The sequence below is a fragment of the Meles meles genome, chromosome 1, assembly GCF_922984935.1.
Source record: "Meles meles chromosome 1, mMelMel3.1 paternal haplotype, whole genome shotgun sequence".
Lineage (NCBI taxonomy): Eukaryota > Metazoa > Chordata > Mammalia > Carnivora > Mustelidae > Meles > Meles meles.
Window position 1 is genome coordinate 206853622 of NC_060066.1, and position 24600 is coordinate 206878221.

General features: G+C 49.3%; 1 protein-coding gene across 4 annotated transcripts in view; it reads right to left on the reverse strand.

Annotated features, from left to right (window-relative positions):
* The window catches only part of KAZN (kazrin, periplakin interacting protein), a 1041121-nt gene that overhangs the window by 428050 nt on the left and 588471 nt on the right, over positions 1-24600 (reverse strand). For 2 of the 4 annotated variants that reach the window (XM_045999723.1, XM_045999754.1), the window contains exon 3: positions 721-958. In XM_045999723.1, coding sequence (XP_045855679.1) covers positions 721-958 — 238 coding nt within the window. Of the gene's footprint in view, positions 1-720; positions 959-1080; positions 1098-1281; positions 1307-24600 lie in introns of those variants that run through there. The other 2 variants (XM_045999727.1, XM_045999731.1) reach the window with 2 other exon arrangements.

Genomic DNA, 24600 nt, shown 5'->3' on the forward strand with positions numbered 1-24600 from the left:
TCTAAGCCTTCATTTCGCCAGGAGCCCATCACTCAGCCTTTGAGGTTTAAGATTTCCCCCTGGAAAGTGCTCTCGGGGTTTATATTTGGAAATTTAAACTCCCTGCTGAGCAGACCATCTACTACTGTAGCATCGATATATGCCGCTGTCCGCGCGATCTCAAAGGGGAAGAAAATAAAGTCCAGATGCAATCGAGACAAGGGGTTTGGCATCCGCGGAGAGAAAGTGCAAGCCGGTTCAATCCTCGACCCCAACCGAGGCAGCGGAGCCCGGAGCTCACTCTGAGACAGTCTTCCCCAGAGAAGGAGCCCTCGGAACTGGGGCGGCGGGCTGGGGGGAGAGCTGTGGCATTCATCCCTGCCGGGGGTCGGGGCAAAGGCCCGGACACAAAAAGTTTGCCCACAGAGCCGGGGAGCTGTGTGCCACCTAAAGGGCACTTTCCGCCGCGGGAGGGGCGCCGCCGGCTGCGCATGGCTCCCGCGGGCCGCGGCCGGTGTGACCGTGTGAACCCGTGCACACTGCGCCGGGGTTTTCCTTAATGACAGCAGCCTGGAACTCCCAGCAGCGCGGCAGCGGTGGCCACCGCCGGGAGGAAAGGGTTACCAGCCGCGATGCGCGGCGATCTCGCCCCGGGGCGTGGAGGCTCCGAGTCCCCGGCCACCTCCGGCCGGGTCCCGCTCGCTCGCCTCCCCTCCGCCCCTGGCGCCGGGTGAGCCCTACCTTGCGCGCCGTGCTGGTGGTTCTCCATGTTCGCCGAGTCCGCCGCCGCCGCCGAGGCGCTGGCCGCCGCTCCCGGGCCCGGGCCGGGGCCGCCGCCGCCGCTCAGTTCCGCCAGTCTCCGGTTGGTGGCCGTGAGTTCGGCTCGCAGGTTGGTCACCTCCTGGCTGGCCGACTGGACCGCCCCATCGATGCGGAGCGCGAGCTGCTTATTGTCTTCCATCATGCTCAGGATTTTGGCCTGGGGGCGAGAGAGGTGACAAAGAGCTGCATGATGCGCGGGGGGCGCGCGGCCGGGCACCCCCGGCTCTACCTGTTGGGTCCCCCGCGGCCCGGCTCCCCCGCGCCCCGACCCCCAGGCACCGGCAGCGCCGGCTCCTCCGGCGCAGGAATGACAGCGGCGCCTCCAGCCGGAGCCGCGGCGGTAGCGAGGCGGCGTGGGGGGGGGGGGGGAGGAGAAAGAGGAGGAGAAGGAGGAGGAGGAGCAGCGATCGCCGAGACCCCGGCGCCGCTCGGCTCGGAGAAGGACCGCGCGCAGCCCGGCACTCTTTCTCTGGAGCCTACCATTCGCCGCGCGCTCCGGAGGGGGCCCGCTCCCCGGACCCGGGCGCACCCTCGGCCTCCCGCGCCCCCCACTTCGGGGACACACCCCCCTGGGGGGCGGGGGCGGCGGGCGGCGGCCGCGAGTGGGCCGAGGTGGCGCCCCCGGCGAGAGGTAGGGGGCGCCTGCTCCACGGCGGGCCCTGGGTCCCCTCCCAGACACGGTGGGGCAGCCCCCGCCCGGCTAGCAGGCTCCCCGCGCGGGGCCGGGGCCGGGAAGGGGGTGGGTGCTCGGGAGAGAGGGGTGCTCGGCAAAGAGGCCCGGAAGGGGACTGGGGATGGAGCTCCTGGGGGGAGGGGGCAGCTGGCTCGATCTCGGGAGTGGAGCTTTGCCTTCCTTAAAATGCGGGTAGGAAATGTGCAGCGAGCGGGGAGCTGAGCTAGTGCCCTGGGTGCCTCTCACTCTCCGCCCCACTGCATCTCCACCGCGGGCACCTCCGCCCCAACCTGCACTGTGTGCCCTTCCCGGGAGGAGCTCTCTATCTAGCCCCAGGGCGGGCCACTGGGGCTCTGGCCTCCCCACAGACCCAAACCCCCACATGTGCACCCGAGGTGGAAGGCTGGCCTTAGCCAGGTCCTAAGCTCCTTGACTGGGCTAAATATTGGGGGTCGAAAGGGAGGAGGCCAGGAGAGAAGACCGGAAGGCATCCAAGGGGCTTCTCTCTTTCTCCTCCTACCGGAGGAGAGAGAGTGTGGAGGCCCTGCTGCCTCAGTTTACCCATTCCCTCTTAAAAGGAGAACTGAGGTAACCTTAAAGTTGATAAACCTATCCAGCTCCTCTTTCTCGCAGAGTACAGGCTTTGCATTTTTCACTGGGGCCCTGGATTCCAGCCACCAGACCTTGTTACCATAGCAAGCTTCATTCCATGCAAATAGGACAATCTGAAACAGCCAATGTAACCCTGAGGACAATAGTGCACCCCCGGAGCTCAGTCTGCTTCGCAGAGTAGCTCAGAGCCCACTGCAGAAACTGGTGGGGAGCCCTGGCACAGATTGAGGGTGCCCATCCTTGAAATTTATCAGCATCTACTAAGTAGGAAGCCTACTGTGTGCAAAGTGCTTAGGCTGCACTATCATCTCTTTGGAGTAAGGATTCGGAATTCTGAGAGGAAGAAACTGAAGCTCTGAGTTGGGGAGGGGGTTAAGCGATTGACCCAAGGGGCCCCGCAGAAGTCAGGTGAAAGGGAGACCGGAAGTAAGCAGTCATCTGATTTCCAATTAGTCCCACTGTGCCCTGGACGCTAGATTTTTATTTGGAACCATAAAAACCCACTCTTGCTCCAACCCCCTAGGGCCACTAACAAGCTTTTGTAAGAGGGCAAGGCAGTACTGGCGGAACGTGTGAATGCAGACACAATTTTTCATTGTCTGTTCTACCAAGCTAACTGGTCAGCTGGGGATTGAACCCCTGACCCAAGTCTCATTAGCAGGAATTCTGACCCACTGGACCAACCAAGGAACTTAGGTTGCTTGGTGTATCTGTAAATCAGGATTTAGTTCTTTGAAGTCCTTTGGTTAAATTATGGAGGAACCTAACTGTGAGTCCTCAAAAGGTGGGGCTGTCATGGTTCAGCCACTATGGAAAACAGTTTGGTGGTCCCTCAAAAAGTTAAACACAGAACTACCATATGGCTGAGCAATCACACTCCTGGGTATAGAGCCACAGAGTTGAAAACTGATACCCCCAACAAAAGGTTGTAGGCAAATGTTCACAGAAGCACAATTCACAATAGCCAGAAGGTGGAAACAACCCAAATGTCCAACCACAGATGACTGGATAAACAAATGGCAGTATATCCATACAATGGGCTATTACTCAGCCATGAAAAGGAATGAAGCATTGACAATTGACCATTGCCACAGTGTGGTTGAAGGTCGAAAGTAGTCTGCTGAGTGAAAGAAGCCAGACACAGAAGGTAACATGATTTCATTTCTATGGAATAGCCAGACTAGGTAAATCCAGACAGATGTGCGTGCCAGGGGCTGGGGGAAGGGGAGAATGAGGAATGACTGCTTAATGGAACTGGGTTTCATTTTGGGGTGATAAAATGTTTTGGAAGTGGAGGTAGTTGTGCAACATCGTGAATGTACTGAATGCCGTTGAATTATTTGCTTTAAAATGGTACATTTTAGGGGCCCGTGGGTGGCTCAGTCAGTTAAACATCTGACTCTTGATTTCAGCTCAGGTCATGATCTCAGGGTTGTGAGATCGAGTCCTGGGTCGGCTCTGTGCTGGGTGTGGAGCCTGCTTAAGATTCTCTCTCTCTCCCTTTGCCTCTGCCCCTCCCACTCTTAGAAAAAAGGTTCCTTTGATGTTATGTGAATTTTACCTCAATAAAAATAAAAGTCAGCACAGATGCAAATAGCAATAAAAGGAGGTGGGGGGAGGTGTCTTAGGAACAAGAAAGGACCAGATCTCCCAGGAAACAAACAGGAGCAGTTCTATCTGGAGAGCTCACCGAGGGCTTCAGCTTCGGCGTGGGGGAAGGAGGGAGGTCAGTTTTCACGCATGATTTGTCTTTGCATCCTTGCTACCCAACCCATAGTAAGCCCTCTGCAAATGAGTATGTGTGAGCGTGTTCATACAGTAAACAAAATGACCAAGTGTTACTCATTTTCCTCTTCGGTGAGATTATTCCCACCCACCAGAATCTTAAAATCAAGTCAAAACAAAACAAAACAAAAAAATCCAACAAGGAAAACAGAAAGCAAACACCCATTCCTTGAGTTCCTTCTCGTTTCTCTCTGCCTCCTCTTTCTCCCCTTTGTAATACGACCATTGAAATGTCAAGAAACTCACGTTAGAAACTCCTGGGGTGCCTCCTAGGATTTTAAAGAGTTTCATTTTTGAGAGATCGCTTCTTGACATGAAAAGGGGGGCTTTTCCCAGCTGTGTCTCCTTATGTTCACCCACAGGCAAAAGGACCAGATCTCAGACAGAAGGCCTGGGATCCATTACCCGCTAGCCTCCCTTAGATTTAAACCAAAAAGATTACTAGTATACCCCCCAACTTCCGCCACCGCCCCTCCCTAGGTGATCTCGGGTAACAAAATGGTCACAGAATCCACGTCCCCACCCCCTTACCTAACACCCTACTGCAAGCCCCCTTTGCCCATCTGTAGGCTGATGTGCTTTACAGCTCATTTCTTGGGAGACACATATAAAAGTGGGGGAGGGGCTCCTCTCTCCCGTTTCCCAGTGTTCCCAGTTGCCATCTTTCTCCACCTGCCAAACCCCATTCAAAGCTCAGGCAGTGCACTGGTTGCCCTTGGGCACTCACCAGCCCCTGCCAGGATTCGCTGAGTGCCCCGTCTTCCTGAGCAGAATAAGCCCCTGAGCAGACTACGCCATGTGCATTGGGTGCCCTTCAACGTTTACCTGGGCACTTTGGAAAGTCTGCAAAAGCATCCTCGCTCAGAGAAAAGAGAACTCCTGATAAGAACCAAGGCAGAGAGCCTAACCCATTGCTGACAGCCCTGTCCTATGCACCTCCCTTCTCCCATAAATAGAATGACCTTATGATTTAATGTCCAAACTGGGACACTTTTGAGAGTGAAAGAGGGTGTTATAAATAATGAAGCTGGGACCAGTGGCATATATCGGAACTGTCCCAGGAAACCCAGTGTATGTGTTTGGCCCACCCTGCAGCCAAATGAGGCTATCCGCTCCTGGAAGGCATCATTGGGGTCATTTATCCCAGCTCTCCTGCTGTCTACTGGTGAACGGAGAAACACAGAACCCGAGGCAGGAAGGAGTTGGGAGGGATGAAAAGCAGAGTCTTCAGGAAATGACCCATCATCCTACTAATGTGTCCCCAGCACCAGAGACTGTCAGACTGGACCTTTGCTGCAGGGGCACCTCCTAAGCTCTAGATCTGAGAGTGACCTCGTGGTCTTGGGCAACCTGGCCTCTGACTTCATCGTGTACCCCTCTCCCCTTGCTCGCTACCCTCGCTTTACTTAATAGCTTTGTTAAGATGTAGATCCTTAGCCCCAAGACCGATGAACCAGAACCTCTGAGGAGGTGCCCCAGATCAGCATGTGCAACAAGCTTCCCAGGAGTGTCTGTTGGAGTGCGCAGTTTGGGACTCCCTGCCCCAGGCAGCTGGGGCAGGTGCTCTCAGCACACTGTGCGTGCCTGTGCACTGTGGACCCCGGGAATGTCTGCAAGGGCTCCCCACTTCCTCCCTTCTGGCTGCTGTCTGTCCTGTCTTTCCCACCCTCCTCCACCTGAGAGTCCCTAGGGAATCACCCTCCCTCCTTCCCTGCAGACGGATGCTCTGTTTATTCAAATTGTCATATGCAAATCCCGGCCAATCTAGGAGTTGTATCTTTTGTCCATTGACGCAGTTTACTTTGGCTGAGTGGGTTTTAGCACTTTAGCACTTTAGTGCTCTAGGGAAAAGGGCAAAGCATCCCTCAGCCAGATGCACTCAGAACTTGGGCCTCTGGATGAGACCAGGAAGGGGACAGAACCGTGGACATCGAGGGGAGTGTGTAGGCCCTGAGCCCCAGTGGCAAAGCTATCGTCCCTTCCTGGCAATGCTCCCCTGCTGCCGTTAGTCACCCTCATATCCACAGTCATGAAATGATGGGATGGAGAAGAAAGACACTGGGAGGGGACAACAGGGCAGAGGACCGTGGGATTTAGGGAAATAGCCTGGAACTATAAGTGAGAAGGTATGTATGCACAGGCATCTGTACGCCCCCCCCCCCCCCAACACACACACAATCAGCACAGAGCACAGTTATGAGCATGAGCTAATGGTCATTAGCATGACCAGCTCAGTCATCTCTGCGTGTCCTCCACCTGCAAACAGTCCTTCCATAACCACTTAGAATTCAGATGCCCCCCGCCTGGGTGGCTCAGTGGGTTAAGCCGCTGCTTTCGGCTCAGGTCATGATCTCAGGGTCCTGGGATCGAGTCCCGCATCAGGCTCTCTGCTCAGCAGTGAGCCTGCTTCCCTCTCTCTCTCTCTGCCTGCCTCTCTGTCTACTTGTGATCTCTCTCTGTCAAATAAATAAATAAACTCTTAAAAAAAAATTCTTTAAAAAAAAAAAAAAGAATTCAGATGCCCCCATGCATGGACTAGGTAAGTATCAATGCACCTACTAACCATGGACTCATACACACAAACATCCAGACCTGAAGCCTCTACTTCTTCCTAGCGATGTAATTTTTTTTCCTTCTCGAATGTTCCTTGTTTTTTTTTTGATGTTTCTTACGTGGTGTACTGCAGGGCTTACAAAGGGATGTGCCCCATGGCCTGGGCTCTTGGCTCTGTCCTGACCTGTGTGATGGTGACAAGTAATAGCAGCCGGGGAGAATGCAGAAGCCTGAGACAAACAGGTCCAGCTGCAGAAAACCATCCCTACTCCCCAGAGAACCGGCCCAACCACCAGGTATCTTGCCAGACCTCCTGCCGTCTCAGGTCTTGGCTCTCTCCAAGGGCTGGGCGTTGTGGTATTTTTCCAGCACGACACAGCAGTCTCGGGGAGGCTCCTTCAAGAAGGTTAAAGAGAACGCGGTCAAGGCTTCCAGCCGTTGGGTCTCCAGCTCCAATTCCTCGTCTCAGGGAAGCCCCCTCCCCACAGCGCACTGGCAGGACGATGCTAACGGTCGTCACCAACGATCTCACTCTTCTCTGAGCTCAACAGTACAGTCAAGGCACAGGCTCTGGAGTTAGTGAGACGAGGGTTCGAGTCCCAGCCCTGCCGCTTACTCGCTCTGTGACATGAGCAGAGTTAGTTAACTTCCCCGAGTTCCAGCTTCACCAGTAACAGAATGGGTCGATGTGACTACCTACTTCGCGGATGTGTTAAGGAAGTAAATAAGCCACCGCACACGAAACATCTGGCCAGGTGCCTGGTGCCTGGAAGAACTCAGTAGATGTGATCAGCGATGTAGACACCATCAGGAGGGCCTGGAGAGGAGGAGGGGGGCGGCGAGGGCTGAGGGGGCCGCTCCCATCCTTCGGGTGTCACCGTGACCCCACTGCGCTCATCCATTCATCTCCACCAGCCAAGGCTGAATCTTCCCAACACTAAGGGCGGTTGTTAGGATCCCCTTTCGCAGATCAGGAGAAGCCGCAAGCTCAGGCTTGCTCACACGGCCCCAGCTAGCAGGTGCAGAACCAGAGTGAGGCCCAGGTGTGTCTGATTGTAACACATCTGCCTTTTCTTCCCTATCGCCCTTCACGCCAGTGCACGAACACAGTCTCTTCCCTGTGTGCCCCGATGCACCAAGGGACCTCCCGTGTCCCTCCGAGCCCCAGGCCCTTCGTTCTTGGCCAGAGACACTGATGGGGAGAGACAGAAGGAACCGCTCCTTGGTGGCTAGAACAGCAGTTCTTCCAGGCCCTGGGGACCCATTTGGTAAATTAGTTCTTTTGGTTCACGAAATGGTACCCCAGGGGTTTGAAATGCTGCACAGACCTATCCTAAGTGGGTCATTTATTCTTTTCTCACGGATAGTGTTGTTCGTGTGATCTCCATTCTATACGAGTTGTTTGTGTGCTTTCTAGGGGTGGATGGGGAGATCGGTTTTGGGGATTTTTTGTTTTGTTTTGTGTGTGTGTGTGTGTGTTTAAAGTAGTGCATTAGACTCAGCACGGAGCACAGTGGGACTCTCCAAGAATGGGATTTTCAGGACCCCTTACCCTTTTCTCCCCACACGTTACTTTGCTGTTTATTTCACCAAATGATATCTTTGAGAGAGGTTTTTTGCTCATTTCTTCTCCCACTCCCACCCCTTGCTCAGACTTTTGAGAGCTTCGGCTTCCCTTTCTCTTCATTTCTTTCTACTTCTAGGATGCCTTATGCACTGAGCCTCCCTTCTCCACCCCGCCCCTCCCAGGATCAATGCCATAAAGACCAGTAGGGCCCTCCCTCCAGGCCATGGTGCAGATGCCACATTGGGCACTGACTACCCGACTACCTGGAGAATTAAGCCCCTGATGCTGCTGACGCCCCCCTACAAAGGCATCTCAGATATGGAGACATGTCCTTTCTCAGAAACTGGGAGCAGCAGTAGTAAGAAAGGGCCTTGGAGTCTTGCCCCCGGAGTCAACACTAAACCTTTCCAGCACTCAAGTGCCCTGAGAAAAAGCATGCATCAGCCAAACAGTATACGCCGTTCAACCCAGTGTGCCATGAAGGACGGTATCGGCAACCATCTGCTCTGATACCCGGGATCAGCTGTCCAGTCGTACCCATGACTGGAAGAGAGCTGTTCAACCCGACGCTCGGCTCATTGGGATTATGTGTCTCTGGCCAGTAAATTGTGACGTTGCCATATTTATCTTAATTGACTGCCTCTTTATTTGTTTACCCACCTTATTTTATGCCGAGGAGAAGTAAAACAATTTTATAATCCAATAGTGGGAACCACCAGGTCACATTATGAGATGCATGTGCGGTTCAAGAGGGAAATGTGTTAGCTCAGAGCAACCTTGGTTCAGGCGCTCTTAGCGTCCTCCGCCATCTTGGTAGTGAAATGGTACCTGACACCTGTGTCCCATGCGCGATGGCGGATAAGTGCTCCTTTTGAAAAACAGAGCATGAACAGACACTTCCCCAATGAAGACATACAGATGGCTAACAGGCACATGAAAAAATGTTCATCATCATCAGCCGTCAGGGAGATTTAAGTCCAAACCACACTGAGATAACACCTCACACCAGTTAGAATGGCACAAACTGAAAGGCAGGAAACAACAAATGTTGGAGAAGATGCGGAGAGAGGGGAACCCTCTTATACTGTTGGTGGGAATGCAAGTTGGTGCAGCCACTTTGGAAAGCAATGTGGAGATTCCTCAAAAAGTTGAAAATAGAGCTATCCTATGACCCAATAATTGCACTACTGGGTCTTTACCCCAAAGATACAGATGTAGTGAAAAGAAGGGCCATATGCACCCCAATGTCCATAGCAGCAATGACCACGATAGCCAAACTGTGGAAAGAGCTGCGATGCCCTTCAACGGACAAATGGATAAAGAAGATGTGGTCCATATACATAACGGAATATTACTCAGCCATCAGAAAGGATGACTGCCCAGCTATTGCATCAACCTGGATGGGACTGGAGGAGATTCTGCTACATGAAATAAGTCAAGCAGAGAAAGTCAATCATCTACGGTTCCACTTACTTATGGAGCATAAGGAATAGCATGGAGGACATTAGGGAAAGGAAGGGAAAAATGAAGAGGGGGCAGAATCAGGGGGAAAGATGAACCACGAGAAGACAGTGGACCCTGAGAAACAAACTGAGGGTTTCAGAGGGGAGGGAGGTGGGAGATGGGTGAGCCTGGTCGTGGGTATTAAGGAGGGCTTGGATTGCATGGAGCACTGGGTGTTATACATCAACAATGAATTTTGGAACACTGCATCAAAAACTAATAATGTATTGTATAGTGACTAACATAATAAAAAAATAATAAAAAATTAATTAATTAAAAAAAGAAAACCACAGAGCTACGAGGTTTGGTTTTAAAGGAGGTTGGCGGAGGCACAGAAACAAGGGCTGGGGGGAGTGGCATCCTCTGGCGTCCTGCACCCACATGTCCAGCCCCCGCCCCTCCCCCAGCACGTCGCTTCCACACTTAGCCCCCCAAACCGCTGGGACTCTAGGTGCCAGAATGCAAGTGTTCACACTCTGAAACAGCTCTCCTATATCCAAGAGATGGGAAACAGTCTGGAAAAAAGAAATAGAACTGGGAGCTCCCCTAGGCATAGGGGCCACTGAGGAGTCCCTGAGGACAGGGGGGTCCTACAGGTGGTCACTTAATCCTGGGAGCCTTATAGCTTTGGGGAACAGTGTTGAGGCTGAGTCTTCCAGGCAGCTTTGGGAAGAAATGACAGACAGATCTAGGTTCTCATCCTCATCCTGTCATTCATTAGGAGGCATCAAACTGAAGCGTGAACTTCGATGTCTTCTAAAGATTGGATGGGTCCAGGGCCCAGGCTAGCCCGCAGAGTCCATTTGTGCAAGTTAAAAAAGACGCGGCGTCCTTCTCCCGCAGGTGAATGCAGCCTGCTTGTGGGCACAGACTCAGAGTACCGCCTTAGCCTCCAGTGGGTGAGCTCCCTTTGCACACCAAGCAGGAAACAATCACATGAATCACTTACCACCCTGGATTTTCCCCTCAGAGGGTTTAAATGGCTTTAGTTTAAAAAAAAAAATCATTGACTATTATTGTGAGAGTTCAAAGTAACATGTTTACTAATCTGTGTACCCTTTTATGTGAAGACCATTGAATGAAGTTATTTTACCTTTTTCATTGAATTTCAGTGATTAGGTAAACCTTTTCTTCCTCCAAGTTTTCTAGACTTTCTAAGAAGATGCTAAATGAGCTGGCAGATTCAGAATCTGGTTTTGCCGGAGAGCGCGTCCAGGGAGGGGATGCTCTGATAATAAGACAGTAGTAATGATTCTAGTGGGTTCTTACACCAAACAGGATGCGAAGGACTTAACTTACATCCCTGATAACAGCCCTATGAGGAAGAAGCTATTATTATGCCCACTTTACAGATAAGAAAACTGGGATGTGGGGAGGTAAAGTCACCCAAGGTCATAGAGTCAGCAAGAGACTGGGCTGGGATCTGGGGCAAGGGGATGACGGTGGCATCCTCTTCCCCACGATCTTGAGTCACCTCCTTATTCCTCCAAATTGACCGCTTGTTCTGGTGAAATGAAAGTGTAGGAAAGGTGGGACTCAGGGACACTGCTGAACTGAGGAACTCGGCTCTGGGAATTCTTTGCTTTACCACTGGGCATTCCTGTTGGGTCCTATGCTGCTCATGGTTCCACGGGGTCTCATTTCCCAGGTGCGCACGTCCGTACTCTGAGTGCACGGCCAGAGGGAAAAGAACAACATCCAGCTTGTGGACTTTAGAATTTTAGATCTGGAAGGGACTTCAGTGTTCAGACGCCCAACGTGCTCTCTTTACAAATGAGGACACTGAGATCCCGGGAGATAAGCTCACTTAGCTGGATAACCCAGACATGCAGGGGTGAAACTTACCATCCCTGTTATTTGTTTATATTTTTATAAGCGAGCACATGGCCAAGGGAAAGGTTCAGTAAACATTTGCTGAGCTGAATTAAATTGGGGCATTCGATTTATACATCTGAGGGGGCGCATCAAAAAAACAACAACAAAAAAACAAACAAACAAAAAACTGAACCAGCTCTATTTCTGATCTTTCTGTTGTGAAAAGCTTCCAAACTCAATGTGAGGTGAAAACCTCCGCTATGAAGCCTCCCTTTGAACTTACACTTCTTTTTCTTGAAGAGGATAGCAAACGTGGCAACCGATTCTTCCTGAAATTAATAATCAAACCTTAGAAATCTTCTTTGGTTATCCTAACAACTTAAAACAAAAAGAAACAAAACATTCTCTATGGTGTCTCCCCCTCTCCTCCCTTCTGACACCCCCACTAGGGACCAGCTGTGTCTGTTTAAAATTGATTTTGATCTCTCAGAAAGGATCTGGTTTCTCCATGCGCCGAGCGGCTGCCCAGGGATGGCATGTGTAGTCCTGAGTGTTGGGGTTCTACTGACTCTGCTGTGATTCTAATAGACCTTGCCCTTGGAGATGTGGGGGACAGGACACCTTCACTGCCATTGGTGGGGTGGCCAGATGTCCCAGTGTCTCAGGAGTCATTGTGCCCCCAGTCCTCATTCTTCCTGCCTACCTGTGGCAGACTGGATTATGGCTGCTACTTTCTCACTCCCCAGCACCCACCTTGCCCCTCCCTCCCACTAAGGTAGGGGGGCCCCTTCCTCTCTCCCACTCCGCTATGTGACTTGCTTTGGCCTTCGGACTGTTAGTTGACTCGCAGCAAGCAGGGACCTTTAATGCTTCCACACCATCGTTTGGCCTCTTATGCTCCTGCGATCCTCTGTGAGAAGTGCCTGGCCCAGGCAACTGCCTCCTTATTCTCAGCCCCAGAAGGAAGACACAGGGAAAAACCTGAGCACGACCATCAGCTTGGAGAAAAAGCCAGCCTGAGCCTAGCCACATCCTCAGAAATGTGCTGATCCATAAACGGGAAAAACGAATGCTGCTGTAAGCCCTAGAGATTCTGAGACTGTTTGTTACACACCAGAAATGGACGGATACACACTGACACCAGCAGCTGCCATAAGGCTATCATCCCATGAAAGAGTGTCCGTGCACACTAGCTTATGGGATTTAAGAAACAAAACAGATGAACAAAGCAGAAGGGAAGGGAAAATAAAATAAGATGAAAACAGAGAGGGAGACAAACCGTAAGAGACTCTTAACTCTAAGAAACACACTGAGCGTTGCTGGAGGGGAGGTGGAGGATGGGATAACTGGGGGATGGGCCTGAAGGAGGGCCCATGATGTAATGAGCACTGGGTGTTCTACACGACTGATGAATCACTAAATTCTACCTCTGAAACTAGTAATACACGTGTTAACTAAACAGAATTTAAATAAAAAATATTTTTTTAAAGATACTAATGGGGAATTTATTGGCTCAGAAAGTTGGGGATCTAGAGATAGGTCAGAGCTCAGGGATCCCAGGAGCTCAAGCCAGCAGATCTCTGCATGCTGTTCCTTCCTGGCCTCCTTTCCCATTCTTTTCCAAGCACCAGGCCTCTCTCCCCATAGAGGAGGCTGTGGGATCATGGCCAGAGACAGCTCAGGACTTACAGTTTGCTACCTTAGCTACCTCTGAGGAAAAGGCCCCTCTCTGTCCCAGCTGGCCTACCACTGGGTGCTCCCTTAACAGAGTAGGCCTGGTGTGTGTGCCCAAAGCCAAAGCCCCACAGAATCACATTGGTGATCCCACCGGAGATGTTAAGGATCAGGATCGGGAAGAAGCACATGTCCAAGGTGTTGGGGGGAGAAAATTTAGCAGCAGGAGACAAGCAGTCATAGATGTAGGCCACGGAGGTCCACGCCTCTGACAAAGCTACCCCAGCCAGAGATGATGAGCCTGGACCTGCAAGCCAGCTCCTGCCACTCACTTGAACTTTTCATCATTCACCAGGGCCCGGAATTCCCATCTCATCTTCCTAGGAGACTGACGAGTTTAGTCTCCATGCTGCAATTTGCTTGATTATTGAGTGGGTGTAACAAATGCATAACTCATTATGGTACGGCAACGGCGGTTCAATGAGATGTTATGCAAAATCCGTAGGCCATACAGGGGATTCTGTAGTGTTCTCCTCGGTGTTCCTCCGGCCCGTGCCCTCATCTGCTGAGAGCTAGGAATGTCAGCTACAGGTGGCTCACACCCGCACCTGTCACCGCAGCTGTCCTCTGTGGCTGGGGCCTCCCTCACCCAAGGCTGCACCCCCGCCCAGGGACCAGCCTTGGCCACCAACTTGAATTTAAAAAAAGCCCAGGCCTCCTGCCTCCATTTGGACCACCCGGAAGGGCCATCCCAGCTCCAGTGGTCCCTCTAGGCATCAGGGGCAAGCCACATTGCCTGCCAAATTTTCCCCCTGCCCAATGTCTGACTTCCTCACTCCCTTACATTGACGATCTCCCTAGAGCACTCCCCGGTAAACTGTCTGCACGCAGAGAACCTAATCTAAGGCATCCCGGGGCTGACACGCAGGCAGTGCTCCTGTGTGCTAGTTAGAACCACTGGGAACACGCACTCACTTACTCATTCATTGAGCCGCCGCCTATCTGCCAAGGGCACACTTAGAAAAGAAAGAAGAGGGGCACCCGGGTGGCTCAGTGGGTTAAGCCTGTGCCTTCAGCTCAGGTCATGACCTCAGGGTCTTGGGATCGAGCCCTGCGTCGGCCTCTCTGCTCAGCAGGGATCCTGCTTCCACCTCTCTCTCTGCCTGCCTCTGGCTATTTGTGATCTCTGTCTGTCACATAAATAAACACAATCTTTAAAAGAAAAAGAAAAGACAGGAGAATGAGGATAATGTGCTGGCTAAGAGCACAGACTTGCCTATGGAACCAGACTGCATGGGGTTAACTCCCTGGTCTACCTCCAACAGGTCTGTGACCTTGGCTTCCCTGTCCCTCAGTTTCCTTATCTGTGAAACAGCCGTACTAACAGTTCCTACCTCATAGGGTTGTTACATGGACTAAATAAGTTGATGAGCATAAGGGTTTAAAACCGCCCTGGGCACAGAGCAAGTGCTTCTCGGCGTCCGCTGCTCTGTTTTCGCTGGACGGTGCATTAGGTGCCGGGGATGCAGGGATGGAGGAGACCCAGTCCCTGCCCTTCCAGCGTGCACGGTCTAGTGGCTGAGACAGATACAAAAACAGTACAGAGCCCGGGTGCGTGAGTCCTCCTTGGCTTATGTGGGAAACAGGTAAGGACTTATAAGTGCTTCCGCTCTTACCCTGAGTGGGATGGAGCCATGGACTAGTTTGAGCACAGGAGCAACAGAGGATGTTTATGCTTTACCATGACCCCCTTGCTGCTGTGTGGAAAAGACTCGAGAGGGACAGGAGGGGAGGCAGGAAACCATTCAGGCACTGTTCCTAAGTCCAGAAAGTCATGATGGCTTGAAAGATGGGTGAAATATGGAAGGAGAGGGGTGAGTGTGGAGAGAAGGACTGCGTTCTAGATACACACTGAAGGGAGAGACGCAGGATTTGCAGACAGCTGAGTGTGGCACGTGTGTGGGAGAGAGGAGTCAAGGATGACTTGAATGTTTTGGGTTTGAACAAGTAGAAGAACGAGAAATCTACTCATGACTGGGGAAGGCTGTCGGGGGAGCAGGCTGGGGGTAAGGTGTATGCGAATTTTCAGATGCATATTAGACATCCGGAGATATCAAGTGGGGGCGGGATATATGAGTTTGGAGTTCAGGCAGTGGATCGGAGCTGGAAATAGGAATTTGGAAGTTGTCAGCACCGGGGTGTCATTCAGAGGCAGCACCTGGCAATGCTCTCTCACTGGTGGCCCTGACCAGGGGTTTCGTAGGGAGGACAAGAGGACAAGGGGGCTGACACAAAGCACCTGGTTTAAAGTCTGGTGCACAGCAGATGCTCATGAAATTTTAGTCCCCTTCCTCCCCACCACTGACCACACAATGTGTTCAATGCACAGCTATTGCCCATTTACCCGTCACCTCCCACATCTGCTAATATCAGTCACAGAATTCTTCATGGTACATGGCTACGCTCTTAATACTTTTTAAAGGTAATTCACCAGGGATGGTGAATCCCCAAGCTGACTGCAATACAGCGCAATTACCCCGGACGTCCCAGAGACAACCAGAAAATGTACAAATATCCCAATAGTCAGCCCCGAAAAAGATGTTGGATTCCTGCAGCCAGGCAATCACGATTGGCACTAATTGTCCCTTACTTGGAAATTAAATGAGCAGACTCTCCCCTCCCCCGATGTGGCTAAAGGACTGTATGATGTCCTAGAAAATAAAAAAGTGAATGAACCCAGTATGAGAGGCAGCAGGCAGCCTCACACTGGGTTCCCTGCTGCTTATTAATAATACCAGCACACTGCATTAAATCAGAGGCAAGGCTTGTCACAGGAGCGCTGAGAATTCGTGCCCGGCTGTCATGGGCAACCCGGGATTCTGCGCCTCATCTAGCAATCCACCAGCCGCTCAGTTTAGGCCTGTTAATTTCAAATCCGAAAATTAAGTCATGTTTAAAAAGAAAAAAACAAAACAAAAGTTCCTGCAGTGGTCAAAGAGTGTGCTTATCTTCGCCTTTCTGAGTATACTCAAGAGATGTGAAAACTGTAATTTTTGGGCATTAATTTGTGTCAGATATTGTGCTAAGTACTTTACATTTCTCCCCTCATTTTATTATCTTGAAATTCAATCATCATAACAACTCTACAAGGTAGGTATTAGTAACGCTGTTTAAGCTGCGGGTCCAAGAAATAAATTCTGAAGGTCATGTCGTCGGTCTGGGCTGAGCTGGGGTTTGAACTCAGGCCCCACTGATGGCAAGGCCAGACCCTAAACCTCTACCCTGCGCTGCCTTCTAAGAAAAGATTGATGTCTTAAGCATGCTAAACCTCTGGCTTACATTTTTATTAGTCGAGCACCAAGGATTAAAAAAAAAAAAGAAAAAAGATAAAATGTCTTGGTCCCTGCCTTGAATATATTATACTGTCTTATAGAGTGGGAATGATAATACCTCTAAGGGTCATTATAAAGTTCAAGTAAATTAATGGATATGAAACCATCCTCCTTTCTAGATAGAATAAAAGGTATAATAGGAGGCCAATTTAAAAAATAAATTAATAAAGCTCATGAATATCAACATATTTTATAGTGCTGAACCAAATCCTAATATATGGTCACATTTACTACTCTATCCTAAATTTTAACTTGTATATGAATGGACCAATTTTTCTCCCAAAGAAACATGCAACTTTTTGTTGCCGTTGACATAAATCTACTTTGCTTCTATGACTTGGTTCATTTAAATTCTTTCCTTTTCAATTAAATAATCACCCAGAATCTAAAAAGACGTATTTCCATTAGTAGATTTCCAAACAGATGACCTTTGAGACCACAAGGGTGTATGCAAATTTTCCTGATTGCTTTTTATCTTCTTGTGTATCACTTTCCCTAAAAACTCTGTCAGTCAGTGTATTTAAATTCTTTTCTCATCTCCTCATTGCACTGCTATTTACAATAATGAGTCACAGCTGAAAGGGACAGAAATATCATGGGCTTCTCTGAACAAATGCCAACCGGGAGAGGGTGCTTCACGGCATGGGGCGGGGGGTGGCTAATGCATGATGAGGGCAAGGCTTACTTCTACCTGTGTGAAATGGAATTCGAAATTCCAACTAGTTACTTTCCAGGCCTTGTCCAGTCTGTCTTTTTGATACAACCTGATACTCTCTATGAATAATAGCAAACATGTATTAAGTGCTCGTTATGTCCCTATTCCATAGGGGCTCATTAAATCTCCCAAGTCAGGGTAGGCAGTCTCATTATCTCCACTTTATAGTAGAGACAATTGAAGTTTTGGAAGGTGGGATAACCTGTAGTGTGTCACAGAGGTCGGAATTTTTTTGTTGTTGTTTAAATATTTTATTTATTTACTTGACAGATCACAAGTGGCAGAGAGGCAGGCAGAGAGAGAGGGGGAAGCAGGCTCCCCACTGAGCCGAGAGCCTGATGTGGGGCTCGATCCCAGGACCCTGGGATCATGACCCAAGCCGAAGGCAGAGGCTTTAACCCACTGAGCCACCCAGGCGCCCCCAGAGGTCGGATTTGAACCCAAAGTTGGGCTTTCGACAGCTGGCGACGCGCTCCAGCTCTGCCAAATGTGGGACTGAGGGCAAATTGCTTTGCTTTTTAAACTTCCATTTTCTCATCTGTAAAATGGGCATAAGAATAACCTTGGCCTTGTCCCTCCCAAGATTGCTGTGGGACTAAATAAATCACTGGGTGTGAGATTACTTTGCAAATTTTAAGAGCGCAGGGATCACCATCGTTACTGGGAAGTGAGTACAATGGGGGAAATCGGTCCTCCAGTGGAACCGAAGGTCACTCCGTCAGTGGGCTCACATTGACTGGTCGCCTGAGCTGTGCATGCGCTGACCATGGAGGCTGAGGGCTCGGTGCCACGGGGTCTCTTATTTCCCCTGTGATCTGATCTTGCTATAGCCATGAGATACTACCCTTGGAAATCAGCCCTTAGCAACCCTTTAAAGCTCCTTCTCGCTTCCCCTACAAGCCAACGAGATTAGTTTTGCCACCCTCTTTGATTAGTGGCACATTTCCAAGCTGAGGGTGTCTGTGGAAGCAATCTTTATGTTCAGATTTATTAAAGCCACCGTTGGTTTAATGAATTACCGCAATCCAATGAGCCCATAGATAGCTTGTATTTAACTTTTATGTGGCTGCCCCAAAAACCAGCTTGAAAAGCAGAAATCAATGATTGTGACAAAATCTCGATACAATTTATTTTGAATGTTCAGTTTGGGATTTGATGTATGCCATTGTCAGATACGTTTTACGCTCTCAGATGAATTTTATACTTCCTGATTAAAGGGGTTTAGCAATATCAGTAGGACACGATTTGACAAACCTTAAAAGAAATGTTGCGATAGGGCCCCCATCCGTTACATGCTAGTTTCTGGCCAGATTCGCTTCACATTTTAATCAACAGCACCAGGAGTTGCATCTTCAAACAACCAAAGGGAGGCCCTATTTACCAGTTCTTAAGTTAATTAGTAAAAATGCATTTAATTAATTATACCCACTGTGGATATTTGATTCCCTGGTAATTGGGTAGGGTATAGGCAGGAACCAGGTGGTATGGGAGGGAGGGGTGGACAAATTGACTGGGAACCTTCCCATCGGAGACCTTGGTCTCAATAAATATTATTTGCTCTTGGCTTTTTTTTTTTTTTGGTAATGCACCAGCTACTATTTAGAAATAACCTGTTCATAAGCAACACCTGCAGATTAGCATGAAGTTCCTATTTAGAGAGGTGTCTAGACAGAACCTAAAATAAGAAGTTTAAATCTTCAGCATTCAGTGGCAGCAGGCCATAAGACTTTCATGGAAACCAAGGCCAGTTGGCTTTTTAAGTTGTCAGACTAATCAAATTATTATACAGATGCCCACAAAGGAGGATTAAGGTTGGCCTGAAAAAGAGCGTGACCTAATAGATGTATCCTATTCAGAATGTTCATTTGTCCATTCATCATCAATGCATCTATATATCCATGAACATATCCATCCATTCACCCATCTAGCCATCCAAATATTTAGCCAGCCAGCCAGCAAGTCATCCATCCATACATGCACCCATCCATCCCCTGATCCAACGACACATCACCACGCACCCATGCACCCAGTGATGCATCTACCCATCCACCCACCCATCCATCCATCCATGGATCCAACTACCCATCCACCCACCCACCCACCCATCCATCCATCCACTGATGTATCTACTCAACCACCCACCCACCCATCCATCCACTGACCCATATACCCATCTACCCAACCACCCATCCATCCACGGATCCAACTACCCATCCACCAACCCACCCATCCATCCATGGATCCATCTACCCATCCACCCACCCATCTATCCATCCACTGATGTATCTACCGACCCACCCACCCACCCATCCATCCACGGATCCAACTACCCATCCACCCACCCACCCACCCATCCATCCACTGATGTATCTACCCAACCACCCACCCACCCATCCATCCATGGATCCAACTACCCACCCACCCATCCATCCACTGATCCATCTACCCATCCACCCACCCACCCATCCATTCATTCATTGATCCACCCACCACCATCCATCCATCCATCCACCCACTCACCCATCCTTCTAGACTAAGTAGCATTTATTGAGTGCTTACTTTGTGTCAGACACTCTGCTAGAATTTTGTCGCAGATAACCTAATTCAGTTCTCCCCACAATCTATGAAGTCCAATACTAACATCATTTTACATTTACAGCCTCTTCATTCTACAGATGAAGGAAATAAGATATGATTCCTTATTATTATTATATATATAATATATTATTATATATTATTATAAATAACCTCTCTGAGGTTAATTAATTTATTCAAGTCACACAGCTCACACGAGAAGGGGAGGGACTCATGTTCATCTCCCATCTCTAAGATGAGGCCTTTTGTTCCCTACTACTTCCAACCTGGCTACCTCAGGTAAGAATTCTGAATTGTCAAAGTTTCACCAGCTTAATATCTGAAAAGGGACATGACTCCCCTCCCACCACATGTTCATCTCAGGGAATGAGTATTTATCCATTTATGTGCCAGGCCCTATGCTAAGTCCTAGAGATAAAACGGTAGACAAGAAAGACACAAACATTGTCCCTCTACGTCATAAGCTTGCAGGCTAGCGGAGACACATAATGGACAACTACTTAGTAGCTTTGTTCAGCAGCTTGAAAAGCATGACCCATAGGATAGGAGAACAATCAGAACTCTCACTGATGTATTAGCAGCTCTCTAAGCTTCTACCTCATGAGCACCTTCCAGCTCTGTCCTCTCTGTTGACCACTGCTACTGACTTGGTTCAGGTTACTTGCCACATTGTCCCCAAGATTATAACTACAGCCTCCTCATTGTTTCCCTGACCACTTCCTCCAGTCCTGCTCTTTCCCCTGAGTGGCCTTAGGAACTATTGTTTTAATCACCTTTTTCTTTTGCTTAATCCCCTCAGTGGGACTTCACGATCTTTAGGAATAAACCCAACTCCTTAAGGTGGCAGAAAGGACCCAGTCCCTACCTACCAGAACTCTTGAATTTGCTATGCACTCACGTGCCTGAATTTTCCCACCTGGTGTTCACTCTTCTGAAGCTGTCCCACCTGGATACCTCCTACCCCATACCTTCTCTCTCCCTTCTCTCCCCTCCCCCCAACCCCTTTTCCTCCTCCTCCCCCCACCTTCCTCCTCCTTTTTCTCTGTGCTCCTAGGACCAGTTCCTTTATGGAGTCTTGGTTGAATAGAAGAAACTCCTGCCCTGTTACCTTGGAGCATTCCTGAAGACTTTCCTTTGTAGAACCTCCTCTGTTATTCTCTAACTGCTGGTTTCCTCTGCCAGGCTGAAAGCCCATGAGAGCAGGAATCAATCCTCCCTAACCTTTGCACACTCCTTGCCTAAGCATCCAGCCTGACCCACACTAGGTGCTCAATGAACAGTGGTTGAATGAATGAAGGCAAAGCTCCACAGGGACAGAGATAACGTGCCTGGATTTGTAAGAAAGCCTCCTCTCCATTTCATGGCTGTTAATGAAGTTCTGGGAGACATGACAAAATGCAGGTTTCTTGTGCTTCAAGGAAGGAAACGAAGGCTAGGGCAGATAACCAGCTAGTTGGTGACTTGTTCCCAGCCTGTTCAGCCTTCACATTTATTTTTCCCAAACAGGAAACTTTCCAGAGTCTCTTTAGAATTTTTGAGATGCACACCTTGTAAACTGGATTTCCAGGGTCACTTTAGAGTTTTTGAGATGCACACCTAAAATTATTGGAAACCTTATCATGAACTCATGGCTGCTTGGAATAACAACATACATTTTTAAAGGAAAATCAGCTAGATCAGTAGGAATGCTGGACTGAGATAAATGGAATCTGAGCTCTGAGCCACTTTTGTCATTGATAATGTATTTTATCTTAATGAAGAAATTTTCTCTTAATTAAGATGTTTCCTGTTTCAAGCAGCAGTACAGGTTCCTGAATTTCCCTTTCTTTCCCAACGCTCAAAAGTGGCAACCTTAGGGGTTAAATACACTGGCCAACTCAAGGAAAAGAAAAAAAAATCTTTATATACGGAATGTAAAAATGCTATTTGCCAGGTTTTAATATGCTTGAACTTTGCTTGCTTTGAGTTCTGACCTGTATTCACTGAATTTGAGTTTAAGTATCATTTCTAATGTTTCCATTTTGCAGAAAACAGGTTTATGGGAAAGCCTCAAGTAGATTCCTGAAAATGTGCTTGGCTTTTTATAAAACTTCTTAATTTCTTTTTTGATGAGTGCACTAAGCATTTTTTTTTTCCCCAAATTGCTCAGCTAAATTTCCCTAAATACACACGGGGGCTTAAAGGAAGAGTGTGGGAGGCTCTATGCCATTTAGGAGAAGTGGGTTGGTTTCCTGACCCCGAGGACAGAGGAACTTAATGAATCAGAAGCATATTTCTTCTCATGCATGAAATAGGACTTCTACCCTCTCTCACATCCATCAGAGCTGGGGAGCACTTGAGTGGTCTGTTACGTCACTGCTTCTGAAGGGTTTCCACAGGTAGATTAGCTTTCTGGATGGCAGGGAGCATTTTCTCTATTTATTCTGTGTTTTGACTCAACAATGCCCAGAAGAGTACTAGGTATACTGTAAGCACTTACTGCTTACATAAATGCTTCACCCAGTAACTGTATACGGTTACGCAGATAAATCGTAGGTCCAAGCAGGGAGTCCCTACTCTTGAATCTCCAATGCTCCCTGTTGCTCTTTCTAGAGCAGGCACATTCAGCAGGACCAAGGAAGTTACAAATAAAGTTCGCACTCCTACTTCTTAAAGGCTTTTCTACAGAGTCCACTCAGCCTTGGGTGGTGGTTTCTTACTGTCCTGACATAGCCGAGGAACAGACTTCCTGTGACGAGAGTTGCTGGACACAGGAGTCCAGATGGACTACCTCAGAAGCTTCTATGTTCCTGCTTCCCAGACATGGGCTCAGAGCTGGAAGTCAGGTAAACCCTCCATGATCTGAGGACAGGGAGGCATTCGAGAGTCTCTCTTCTGGGAGACTGGAAGAAAAAAAGAAAGCTTTTGAAGCCTGGGACCTAGGTCACCCAGGAAGGCTCCAGGAGCATGAGTCTGGCCCTTTCTCCTCTTCCTCTGGGTTCCAAACTGGTGTCAGCATTTCCTGAAGCCTCCACATCTGACGGGTGGCCACACGAATGCACAGCCTTGGTACCACATGTCAAGAAACAGGAAGCCTCCAATGTTCCATTGGCCGTCATTTAAGAGAACCTGCACCACCACAGCTGAATGTAAAGTGTGACCTATGGAGTCATTCAGAAGGGTCCCCCTGACCCTCTACATGATAAAAATGACTTGGTTTACCTCATAAGGGCTGGTCCCAGAGAGCGGGTGGGGAGGGTGTCAGAGGGGATGACAGGGGATGTCCCCAGACTGCAGGGGGCAGTCTTCTCACGGTGCTGGCTGGGTCCTTTGCGCCCACGGGCATCCCTGCAGGTCTACAGGAAATCAGAATCAAGTCCCTCTCGGCCCTATGCACAGAAGTGGGGGTGGAGGGGAGGCTCTGGATTCAATTCCAGGCGTACTAGTTGCATTGAATTTACCGCCAGCTCCTTCTCTGGGGCCCAGCGAACACAGGCCCCACCTCTGCATCTCTGCTCTCCTCATTGCCCAGCTCTAGTCGCCCAGTTTGAGGGATGGATCGTTTGATTAAGGGTAGATCTCAGTGGGATCCTGGTGGAGGGGAGGTCCTGCCGTTCACCCTGACCTGGATTCCCACAGCCCGCAGGATTCCCAATTCAGGCAGCACAAATGAATGCAAAATGATGTCTGCCTTTATTGGGCGGGGTGGAGGTGGGGGTGCTCCCTGCTCTCATGCTGCTCTTCTTAGCCGCTAACCAATCTGAGGAAAGACCTGCAAGGTTCACGTAGTGTAGGGGCATGTGGTGCCCATCTCATTCGGACAAGTTTTACCAGGAGAGCTAATCCTACCCGCTTGCCTCCCAAGAGCCCATTCCAGTGAACTGGGCCAAAGCAAAAACAGAGGTTTAAGAATGCTTGGAAATTGCTGCAGAGTGGATTTGGTGATAAGGGCACAGAGATTCAATAAGTGAAAAAGGCGAACGATTATGGACAATAACAACTAGTGTCTTTCTCTGGTCTGATTATGGCATGAAGGCAGCATTATATGGAGCCTTTCAACCCTAGACCTAATTTTATTCCTCAATAATAGTTTTTAGAAAAGGGTCGCCTGGGTGGTTCAGCCAGTTAATCCCCCCGACTCTTGGTTTTGGCTTGGGTCATGATCTCAGGGTCGTGGGATCAAGCCCTGAGTCAGGAATCCAAATTCAGTGGGGAGTCTGCCTGAGAATCCCTCCCTCTCCCTCTGCCCTCTGCCCCTTCTCCCACCCCGTAAAATAAATAAATCCTTAAAAATAGTTTTTAAAAAGTGCGAAAGCATTCTGAAAAATTTTGCTCACGGTTCTTAGTTTTGGATTCTATTTACGCTTTGCAAGGTTATATTTGGTCTTGTTTTTTAAAACAAATTCAAGTGAAAAAAAATCCAAGCAGAGCAAAGGATTTTTGTCACGCATTGGCCATGGACAGCACTGGTGTTGGGGTGAAGGGCTTCGTGCAATTGAGGTCAGAGCTTGGAAAACCGGTTTGTACATCAGAAGGTTGGCAGAAGTTCAAAGTTCCAAGTTTATAAAGGACAGGGAGGAGCTGGGATTGAGGAATCCAGGGAGGCGGGCAGAGGTTCAGAGGTCAGGACTAAAGGAGGTGATGTGAAATCCAGGACAGTTGGTCCTTTCAAATCGAGGTACTGCAGAGCACCTGGAACCTTCTTCCAATGCCTGTTGGAATACAAGTTTCCACAGCGCCTTTGGAAACCACTTTGGCAATTACTCAAGATTTTCTATGTGAAACATAGAACTTCCCTAAGACCCGGCAATTCCACTACTAGGTATCTCCCCGGGAGAAATGAAAACATATGTGCACAGTGAAACGTGTATGTGAATGTTCACGCAGCATTATTCACAATAGCCTGAGGGTGGAAACAACCCAGATGTCCATCAGC